Consider the following 12,063-nt stretch of genomic DNA (forward strand, 5'->3'; position numbering starts at 1 on the left):
CTTTGGGATGAAATACTCTGGAGATATGAATTAAAGTAATCTGATCTAGTGTGTCCTTTAAAACCTCTGTTTCCTTGTTGATTTTCTGTCTGGAAGATCTATCCCTTGATGTCAATGAGGTGTTAATATCCTCTATGGCTGTATTACTGTTGTATTCTCCCTTTTTGTCCTTCAAGATTTGCTTTATATATTTAAATGTTCCTATGTTGGGTGCATTTAATGTTTACAAGGGTTTTCTTCTCTTTTTGGGGTGATCTCTTTATCATTATGTAGTGTCCTTCGTTGTCCCTTATTATAGCCTTTGTTTTAAAATCCATTTTGTCTGTTATAAGTATTGCTACCCCAGCTTTTTTTCATTTCAATTTGAAAGAAATATCTTTTTTCCGTCCCTTTATTTTCTTATATGTGTATATTTTGTTCTGAGATGGATCTCTTGTAGACAGCATATATATAGGTCTTGTTTTCTTATCTCTTCTACCACCCAATGTCTTTTTTGGTAGCATTTAAGCTATTTACATTTAAAGTGGTTCTTGATAGGTAGGTATTTATTGCCATTTTATTCTTATTCATTTTCCTTTGGCGGTTCTCCTCCTTCTTCTCCTCTCCTTCAAGAAGATCCTTTAACATTTCTTATAATAGTGGTTTGGTGGTAATTGACTCCTTTAGCTGTTTGTGGTGTGGGAAACTCTTTATTTATCTTTCAATATTTAATTATTGCCTTGCTGGTTAAAGTAGTCCTGCTTTACATCACTTTGAGTGTTTCACACCAGCCCTTTTTGGCCTTAAATATTTCTGTTGAGAAATCAGCTGGCAGTCTTATGAGACCTCTCTTATAGGTAACTGTCTTTCTTTTGGTGCTTTTAAAATTCTGTCTTTAGCCTTTGCCATTGTAATTATGATGTATCTTGGTGTGGTCTCTTTGGTTTCAACTTGTTTTTGACTCTGCCCTTCCTGGACTTGTGTGTCTCTTTCTTTCACTAAGCAAGGGAAGTTTGAAGTAATTACTTCTTCAAATAGGTTCTTCATCCCTTGTTCTCTCTCTTCTCCTTGTGGTACCCCTATGATGTGGGTGCTGTTATGCTTCATATTGTCCAAGAGATCCCTTAAACTAGCCTCATTTTTTAAATTATTTTTCCTTTTTGCTGCTCTAATTGGATGTTTCTGCTACCTTGTCTCCCAAATTATTGTTTTTATCTCCTGCTCCATCTAACCTACTGTTTATTCCTTCTAGTTCGTTCTTTGTTTCAGCTATTGTATTCATCATTCCTGACTGGTTCTTTTTCATGGTTTCTATGTCCCTTTTCATCCTGTTGAAGTTCTCACTAAGTTCCTTGAGCATCCTTATAACCATTTTTTTTGAACTCTATATTTGGTATATTGCTTGCCTATATTTCATTTAGCTCTTTACTTGAGCTTATCCTTTTCTTTCATTTGGACCATGTATATTTGTCTCCCCATTTTGGCTGCCTCTTTGTGTTTGTTTCTGTATATTAGTTAGACATGTCCCCCAGTCTTGGTAAGGCAGTCATATGTCATTGGTTTTCTGTGGGACTCTGTGATACAATCTCCTGATCACCTGATTTGGGTGCTCCAAGAATGTCTCTAGTATGAGTTATGTAAGCCCTTCTGTTTTAATTGAGTTTTGATTTCTATTGGCCTGTTGGTGCATGGGGTCAAACCTCAAGCTGGCTGACTGTGGGGATCAACCACAAACAAAGCGTATGAGTTGCCATTCAGGTACTGAACACATGAAGCAGGATTCACCTCAAAAGTTTTGGTGCATGTCGAGATCTTCTTTTGGATACTACTTGTGAAGCTAATTGGATCCTTCTCTGTTGTTGTCCAAAGCTGGTAACTGGACATACTGGTTCTGGGGCCTCTTAGGGGGGACTCTGGTGCAGCTCAATATCAGACCCTATCTGTGGTTGGCCCTGGGCAACCTGTTCAGTTCTCAAAAAACATTCCACTGTTTTGCTGCCTCTTCTGGGCCTAGGTGTGTGTTGGAAGGACCATGGTGTGCACCAAAGCCATCTTCCAACAGCACTGACCTCTGAGGCAGGTCAGCAAAAAGCCCCAGGCACCCCAAGATACAAATCTGCCTGCCTCTCCTTGCTGGTGGCCTATTCAACTCAGTCACTGAAAGGCGCTCTAGAGGTTCTTGAGTTGTATGAGGGAGGTTTTCAGGGAGTCACTACGTAGGATTTAAGTGGTGTTCACCAGACTGATACAGGTTCAAAATTGATGCCAGTGCTGGATCTGAGGCCACTCAGCAAAAATCCCACAGTACACCAAGGCTACCTGCCACCCTCCAGGAACCCGTAGAATTTTGTGGCATGGTAGGGTCCTGGAGTCATCAAGGTGAGACCAGCAGAGATAATCAGGACAAATGAAAACAAAGATTTGGCTGAATGAATGGAGGGTGCTAAACCTGTCGAGCAGGCAAGATAAAAAAGGATCCTATCCTAGAGCAACACAACTCAGTCTCTCTCAGATTCTGCCAGGACTTCCTTGAGAACCCAAGCTCAGTAGGGCAGGGCCACAGGGTGTTGGAGGATGGGGCTAGTGGATCTTCCATGAGTGAGTGGCAGCATCAGGCTTGTGGCAGGTTGGGGGACTGTGCCCTACCCCAGGGCCACACTACCAAGTCTGTCCTGGATTTTTCTGAGAGCTCCTGGAGAGACTACACTTGGCACAGAGGGGCCACCAACAATTGGGAGGGTGTGGCCACTGGGAACCCAGAGTGTAAGGCTTACAAATCATCATGATAGAGAGGTTCTGGTCAAGCTGATGAAAAGGTGGAGAAATGGCCCCTGCCCCAGAACCCAAAACTCAGTTGCTGCTACCCACTGAGTCTGCCTAGACCTATACACCCTGGGCCGTGGCACCTAACTCATCCAAAGGGCATGAGCTCCACAGGGTTGGGTACCAGGAAGTCTGATGGGTGGAGTTATTGCATTCCCCCAGGGTGATGGCATAGGGAAGGAATAGATCCACCTAAGAAAGATGGTGTCTGTAGTGTGGGACAGGGACTCAGCACAGGGATCCAGGTGTGTATCCCTTCAGCTCTCTCCCCAGAACCATAAACCCCCTCTCTCTTCACACAACTCCAGTCCTCTATGCCCTCACTCTGTCAGAGCCCAGGGTGAATTGCTGCTAACAAGATCCTGTACACTGTGATTTCAAAAGGGCACCTGGGTCTCTACTAGACTTCCTTCTCTTTCTGGCAGACCTAATCCCCATTCATTTTCAAAGCCGTATGTTTTTTTGTGTCTGCCTCTTCCCAGTGGTGGTGCTCTGGACCAGGGAGCTCTGGGTTGGTTAGAGACCAGACTCTTTAGGGGAAACCTCTGAAGCTTAGATATCCCTCTGAAATCTCAGCTGCTGCCTATGGGAACTGGACCAGACCTTTTAGCATCTCTGCCTTTCCTACCAGTCTGAATGTGGCTTCTTATAAAAATCCTTATTTATAAAACTTCTGTTCAACTAGTTTTCAGTTGGTTATCCAAGGTGATCTATATTTTAGTTGAAATTCTAGTTTGGTCCTGTGAGAAGGAGGTTAGTATAACTTCCACTTACTCTGCTGCCATCCTGGATCCTTTCTGGCTGGTTTTTATTGGTGTTTTTGTCTTTCTATTGTAGTACTATAGAATTCTTTATATATATTTTGTGTGTTCATTTTTTTAAAAATTTTATTTATTTACTTATTTTTAGAGAGGGAGAGAAATATCAATGTGTGGTTGCATCTTGCACGCCCCCTGCTGGGGACCTGGCCCACAACCCAGGCATGTGCCCTACATTGGCAATTGAACTGACAGCCCTTTGGTTCTCAGGCCAATGCTCAATCCACTGAGCCACACCAGCTAGGGCTGCATGTTCATTTTTTGATATTTATGGTGTAAATAACTTCTCTTAGTTTGTTGCTTGTCTTTTAACTTTGTTTATGACTTCTTTTGTTGAACAAAACTGATATTTTGAATGCATAAATCTCGTATTTTGTAATTTCTGCTTTTATGTCCTGTTTATAAAATATTTCTCAAATCTGAGGTAACAAATATATTTACATATATATTTTTCCAAATTTTATTGCTTTATTTTCCACCTTCAAGTGCTTACTGTAGATATAGTTTATTTTTTATGGTATGTATTTTTTCATATGAAAACCAGTTTTCTAGTACATTTACAAGGTATTTCTTTCCTTTCTAGTCTAAATGGTACTTTCATACCAAATTATCATATATGTCTCTATCCCTTTCTAGCTGTTCTCTTGTTTTCTGTATGACCTTTATTCTGTCTTTTTTCTTCTCTAAGATGGGTTAATGAATGTACTTAACAGTTAGGGTTGTTGAGTGGTGTATGTTCACATACTTTCCATTCAATATCTCATTTATTCCTATAAAAACTGAGAATCAGAAAAGTTAAGTGAACTTCCCAAAGTTTGTAGTTTGTAAGCCACAGAGATGTTCTGATTCCAAAGTTTGTGTGCTTCCCAATAAGTCATACTACCTATCAGTACCAAGCAAGTTACCCAAAATAGCTGTGTTGGTTTCTTGAAAGTACTTAGTAAATTGTCCTTATTTTAACTTAATATAATTTTAACTTCCTTTTCTTATGGATTTTACAGGAATGCCTAATTCTTCTGGCCTTGTGAGCCGTCGTAACACCATTTCCAAAACAGATGCCACTGTAGTGGCATTACTGAAGGAAGCTGGTGCCATTCCTCTTGGCATAACCAACTGTAGTGAGCTGTGCATGTGGTATGAATCCAGTAACAAGATCTATGGCCGATCCAATAACCCATATGATTTACGGCATATTGTAGGTGGAAGTTCTGGTAAGTTTAACATTTCTGTTAGTGAGTCACTGTGAGGAGGGTGTACAGATACTATTGCATAAATTTATGGGAAAGTCATAATTAGGTTTTCATGGTAAAGGCAATTGCAAAATTTGTCATAGACTAGGGAAGAGCATTGTAGACAATGAACACTCATACTCTTGGTCCATGTCTGTGTGTGTACATGCAGAGAAAGAGAGGAGAAGGAGGCAGGGGTTGGGGGAGAGAATGTGAGTTAGTGAAGCTAATTTAGCTTAAGACCTATATCTTCTTGAAACAAAGGTGACAAAATAATGTGAGGACACTGAGCTCTGATAACTATGCTGTGTATCAGAAACTGCTAATGCAAGAATATAGCAGATGTAGTTATGGAAATCTCCTCTAAGGAGGTGATATTTATGATGAAATCCAAAGGATCAGTGGTTGTAGGGTAGTGGGTCAAGCAGAGAACATTCTAATTAGAGAATACAGAAAGTGCAAAAGCCTGAGGTGGGAACATGCTTAGTGTGTTTGGTGATCTGAAAGAAACCCAGTGTAGTGAGTAAGACAGAGAGAAGTTAGAGAAGAAGTTTAAAAGTTTTGTGCAGCCTTGGCTGGTATGGCTCAGTGGGTTGAATTCCAGCCTGTGAACCAAAGGTCGTTGGTTAGATTCCCAGTCAGGGCACATGCCTGGGTTGCCAGGCCAGGTCCCAGGGGGCAGGGGGCACATGAGAAGCAGCCACACATTGCTGTTTCTCTCCCTCTCTTTTTCTCTCCCTTTCCCTCTCTCTAAAAATAAGTAAATAAAATCTTTTTTAAAAAGTTTTGTCCATGTCAGATAATGTAGAGGAGCAAAAGCTGAAGCAAATAGAAAAATCACATGTATTTTCATTGTCCAAGAGAAAAATTATAATGACTTCAACTAGTGTTTGTGTAGATGAAGAAAAGTAAATGGAACACAGATATATTTTAAAGGTAGATTGGAACATGGCTTGCTGAATAGATTGGTAATGGGGAAGTGGGTGTAAAGATAAAAAGAGAATTAAATTAACAGGATTTCTGATTCAAGAGATGGTACAGGAATTCATTCATATAGCGAAAACTGGAAGAGAAAAGACAAATAAGGGCAGCATGATTTAAGAATACCACTTGGACCATGTTATGTTTAAGATGTTTGTAAGACACCCATTGGAGGTGTTAAGTATCATATTGGGATGTGTATAAATCAGAGTAATAATATGGGTGCAAAATAATTTAGGAGTTGCTATCATGAGCCTGGTGCAATAACTAATTTAACCTGTTAAGAATGAATGAAAAAAAAAAAAGGCGTGCATGAATATTGATGGAGATGAAATGGGGTCCATGACAGAGCTTTGTCGTTTTCAAGGTTAAAAAGAAAAGACATATCTAGCAAAAGAAATTAAGAATGAGAAACAAGTGATAGAAGAGGAAAACAGCAGAAATTATATTAGAGACTAGAATGTACATGACTTTTTATCAATTTTGAAGGCTTATACATGTGGGTTAGTAAAATACAGTATTTAAGCTTGCGGTTGCTAGAACCAAAGATAACATTGATAGATTTTTGCTGTGTGACCTTGGTAACGTAATGAAGGTATTCAGTGCATTAATTTCCTCAACTTATAAAATGGTTGTTATAAAGAAACCTGCCTTGTAAAGTTATGTGATAATTAGATATATAAATGTGACTTTAGGTTTCTGATCTGTCATGTTAGGAGTTTGGAAGTTCCTACTCCCATTCCCACAACAAGAAAAAAACTAAACAAACTAAAAATCAACATCTCTTCTCAGAAACATCAGAAAACTGATGTTACAGGGCAAACTCCTGTCTCAAAAATTGAAGAGAAAAACAGGCAGATACAGAGAATCAAAACTTACCAAAGCAGAAAGCCAGAAAAGGAAAACTTCGTGAAAAGCACTACAGGGGTAGGAAAACCTAAACTGTAAATGATCAATTGCTTGAGATACAGTGTGGTAAAGTTTGAGAGTTGAAATATTCAGTGGCCTCAATACATTCATGTATTTTATTGCCAGGAACCCTTCTAGGTTATCACAGTGAAGATTGGAGAAAAATCATCTTGTGCTTTTGTCAGAGGGTGGGAATAAGTAGCCATCTTGAAATATGACCAAAAGATTCTGTTCTTCTAATAAGGAATGCTCTCAGATAAACTATTTTACCCTAACTGAACAGACCTGGGAAAGGAGAATACCCAGCACCAGCAACCCCCTAAGCTTCTTGCCCACCACCCCCAAAAGGATAAGCAAAACAGACATGAGAAGCATGTATTAAAGTTATAGGCCATGAATGCAGACTAAAAACTAAGATATAATCACAACATTATGGAATGTTTTCCCTTTCCACAAACCTTAACATCACATTAATAGGGCTTCTGCATAAAAGATGAATACAGTTAAAAAAGACTGTGCATGATAGGTGCTACTTAATATGGCTCTAGGGAAACCCACAAACAATGGAGACAAAAACAAGGATGCAAATTTAGCATCTAACACTTAGAGATATAGCAAACAATAAACACAGCCTAACTCCTAGCCAGATAAATACAAAATTTCACACTACAGGCCTATTTATCTCAGTTCCTTTTACCCAGTACATCATATCTGGCTTTCAACAACAAATTAAAAGCATTCTAAATGACACAGATCACAGTTTGAAAGGAAAGAGTTAGCTATAGCAGACACGTTGAAATTATCAGATCATGAATTAAAACAACTGTGATTAATATACTAAAGGTGCTAACGGAAAAAGTGGACAACATGCAAGCACAGGTGTGTGCTATAAGCAAAGAGATGGGAAGTCTAAGAAAAAATCAAAAGGAAATGCACACCAAAACAGAAGTGAAGAATTCCTTTGATGGACTAACCAATACACTTGATAAAGCTAAAGAAGGATTCAATGTAAATGAATAAACATCAATAGAAACTTCAAAAACTGAAATGCAGAGAGAAAAATATAATAAAAAAGAAAACATTCCATAACTGTGGGATATTAAAAGGTATAACATACATGTAATGGGAATACCAAGTGAAACAAGAAATAAAAGAACACAAAAATTGAAGCAATAATAACAATTTCCCAAGATTAATTATAGATACCCAACTACAAATGTAGGGAGCCAAGAAAATAACAATAATTATACCAAAAATAGAATCTACCCCTAGGCAATTTATACAACTTGCAGAAAAATCAAAGAGAAAGGAAAAATTTTCAAAGAAGCAAGAGGAAAAAATATACCTTAACCATAGGATTGCAAGGTTAATTATGCAAAAAACTGAATGTTTGTGTCTTCCCAAATTCATATGTTGAAATCCCTAATGTGATTATATTAATTGTGCAGTCTTTGAGAAGTACTTAGATCATGAGGGTGGAGCCCTCATGAATGGAATAATGCTCTTATAAAAGGATCCCAGAGAGCTCTCTTTCTTTCCACCATGTTAGAATACAATGGGAAGACAGATGTCTGCAACCAGAAGAGTAAATTCAACAGAACCAAACCACACTGGCACTCTTAAATGTATAACTTCCAGAACTGTGAGAAATCAGTTTTGAAATTATAGGCAATGCAGACTATGGTATATTGTTATACAGATGAAACTAAGAAAAATTACGCTGGACTTTATGTTATAAACCATGCAAGGAAGAAGTAGATGGAGTGAAATACATAAACTGTTAAAAGAACCACTAACCTATGTTTATGTATCCAACAGAATTATCTTTCAAAAGTAAAGGGGGAATAAAGTGTTTTACAAAGAAACAAGATTAAGTGAAGTTATTTACCAGTGGACTTTCAGTGCAAAAAGTATTTTAAAAAGTTCTTCAGAAAGGAAAATGATATAGGTCAGAAACTTACATCTACATAAAGAAAAAATCAACTATTGACAATCCAGATCCAACAATACATAGAAAAGTTCATACACCATGATCAAGTGGCATTTGTCCCAGGGATGCAAGGATGGTACAATATTCTCAAATCAATAGACGTAATACACCACATAAACAAAGTGAAGGACAAAAACTATGTGATCATATCAATAGATGATGAAAAAAGCATTTGATAAAATCCAGCACCCATTTATGTTAAAAAACACTCAGCAAAGTGGGAATAGAGGGAGCATACCTTATCACCATAAAGGCCATGTGTGAGAAACCTACAGCCAACCGAACACTCAATGGGCAAAAAATAAAATCTTTTCCGTTAAGATGAAGAACAATACAAGAGTGTCTGCTTTCACCACCCATATTCAACATAGTACTGGAAGTTATAGCCACAGTGATCAGACAAGAAAAAGAAATAAAAGGCATCCAGATTGGAAAGGAGGAAGTAAAACTCTCATTATTTGCAGATGGCATGATAGTGTACGTAGAAAATCCTATAGACTCCACTAAAAACTACTCTACCTAATAAGTGAATTTGGCAAAATAGCAGGATACAAAGTAAATATTCAGAAATCGATGGCATGTTTGTACACCGACAATGAACTATCAGAAAGAGAAACTAGGAAAAAACATCTCATTTACAATAACAACAGGAAAAATAATAATTTTAAAAAATAAATTTATTTATAAAAATAAAAAATAAATTTAACCAAGGAAATAAAACACCTATACTTGGAAAACTCTGGAACACTGAAGAAAGAAATCAGGAAAGATACAAATAAATGGAAACATATGCTGTGTTCCTGGACTGGAAGAATTAACATCATTAAAATGTCCACACTACCCAAAGCAATCTATAGATTCAGTGCAATTCTTATTAAAAAAGCAATGACATATTTCACTGATCTAGAACAAATAATCTAAAAACTTATATGGAACCAAAAAAGATCTTGAATGGCCTCAGCAATCTTGAGAAAGAAGGACAGAGTAGGAGGCATCACAATACCTGATATCAAACTATACTACAAGGCCACTGTCATCAAAACAGTTTGGTACTGACCTAAAAACAGACACATAGATAAGCAGAAAAGAATAGAGAGCCAGAAATAAACCCATGTCTCTATCATCAATTGATATTTGACAAAGGAGGCACAAGCATACAATGGAGTAAAAACAGTCTCTTCAATAAATGTTGTTGGAAGAACTGGACTAGTACATGCAAAAAATGAAAATAGATCACCAACTTATGCCATACACCAAAATAAACTAAAAATTGATAAAAGACAAATATAAGTCACGATACCCTAACAGTCTTAGCAGAAAACATTGGCAGTAAAATTTCAGATATCCCATGTAGCAATATTTTTGCTGATATATCTCCTAGAGCAAGGGAAGTAAAGGAAAAAAAATAAACAAATGGGACTATATCAAATTAAAAAGCTTCTGTACAGCTGAAGAAACATCATCAAAATGAAAACTGAAATGACCATACAGGAGAACACATTTGCCAATGGGACATCAGACAAGGGTTTGATCTCCAAAATATATAAAGAATTCATACAACTCAGCTCCAGGAAGACAAATGATCCAATTTAAAAATGGGCAAAGGACCTAAATAAGCACTTCTCCAAGGTAGACATAGGAATGGTCCATAGACCTATGAAAAAATGCTCAATATCCCCACCCATTGGAGAAATGTAAATTACAACCACAATGAGATACCACTTCAGCCCTGACAGATGGCTATCATTAATAAATCAACAAACAACAAGTGCTGGCGAGGATGTGTAGAAAGGGGAACCCTAGTGCACTGTTGGCGAGAATGGAGACTAGTGTAGCTACTGTGGAAAACAGTGTGGAATTTCCTCAAAAAATTAAAAACGGAACTGCCTTTTGACTCAGCAATTCCACTGCTGGGAATATACCCTAGGAATCCTGAAACACCTATTCAAAAGAATATGTGCACCCCTATGTTCATAGTAGTGCTATTTACAATTGCCAGGTGCTGGAAACAGCCTAAGTGCCCATCAGTAGATAAGTGGGTCAAAAAACTGTGGTGTATCTATACAATGAAATACTACACAGCATAAATAAGGGAGGAATTCTTACCTTTTGCAACAGCATGAGCAGAACTGGAGACTACTATACTAAGTGAAGTAATCCAGTTGGTGAAAGACAAATACCATGTGATCTCACTTGTAAGAGAAAACTAATGAACAAAATAAACTAATGAGCAAAATAGAACCAGAGACATGAAAACGTGGAATAGAATGACAACGGCCAGAGGGGAGGGGAGGGGACATAATGGTGGAAAGAAGGGGAGGGGACTAGTCAAAAAACACGTATGAATGACCCATGGATATGGACAACAGGGTGAGGAATGACTGTGGGAACAGGGGGCGGGCTGGACAGAGGAGGGAAAAGGGGGAAAAATTGGTGCAATTGTAATAGAATAACAATAAAAATGAAAAATATTTAGATAAGCAATAAATGAAGGTAAAATATTTTATCTTTATAATTTTAATCAATCTGACATAACAGCTTGTTAAAAATAATAATAACAACAATGAGTGGGTGATTATAACATGGATAAATGTAATGAATAACAGCAATGTTATAAAAGATGGAAGGGAGGAAATGGAAATATTGTGTAAAGGTAATTTCAATATTTGGCAAGTAGCACAGTATTAGTTGGAGGAGGACTTGGATTTGTGTGTGTGTGTGTGTATATAGTAAACTGAAGAGCAAACATTAAAAAAACTTTTTTAAAGTGTCTAATCTATAGGTAAGAGGAGAAAAAATGGAAACAAAAACGATCAATAATAAACTGGAGTAGGCAGAAAAAGAAACAAAAACCTCAGGTAATGAATAGATAGACAATAATAACAAATATGGTAGAAATTAATCAAACATTACTCATCACTTTAAGTGTCAATGGTCTAAATACACCAATTAGAAGACACTCAAAGTGGATTCAAGGTTCTAATATATGTTGTCTACAAGACACAGACAATTGAAAATATAAAGAGAATATAATAACAATGAAAATAATGAAACGATAGAATTAAATAATAAATAAATCCAATAAGTAACTTTAAAAATAAAATGAAAAAATAAAGATAATAATGATAAAATTAAATATAAAGACACAAACACTAAAAGTAAAGGGATGGAGAAAAATATACCACACTAACACTAATCAAAGAAGCCTGGAGTAATTTTATCAATTTCAGATTAATATTTCAGATAAAAGCAAGTTATTAGGGATAAAGAAGACATTATATAATGATAAAGTGGTAATTTCTTCAAGAAGGGATAAAGACCCTTAATGTGTATG

At 37.1% G+C, this 12,063-nt stretch overlaps 1 protein-coding gene across 1 annotated transcript in view; it reads left to right on the forward strand.

The window, feature by feature from the left end:
• FAAH2 (fatty acid amide hydrolase 2) overlaps positions 1-12,063 on the forward strand; it is a gene marked incomplete at its 3' end in the record, with an annotated part of 92,183 nt that overhangs the window by 31,067 nt on the left and 49,053 nt on the right. Inside the window, 1 exon segment of the mRNA XM_054565704.1 lies at positions 4,622-4,831. Coding sequence (XP_054421679.1) covers positions 4,622-4,831 — 210 coding nt within the window.

The sequence above is a fragment of the Pteronotus mesoamericanus genome, unplaced genomic scaffold (assembly GCF_021234165.1).
Source record: "Pteronotus mesoamericanus isolate MK-2021 breed Mesoamerican mustached bat unplaced genomic scaffold, CSHL_Meso_final contig_166, whole genome shotgun sequence".
NCBI classification, from domain to species: Eukaryota; Metazoa; Chordata; class Mammalia; order Chiroptera; family Mormoopidae; genus Pteronotus; species Pteronotus mesoamericanus.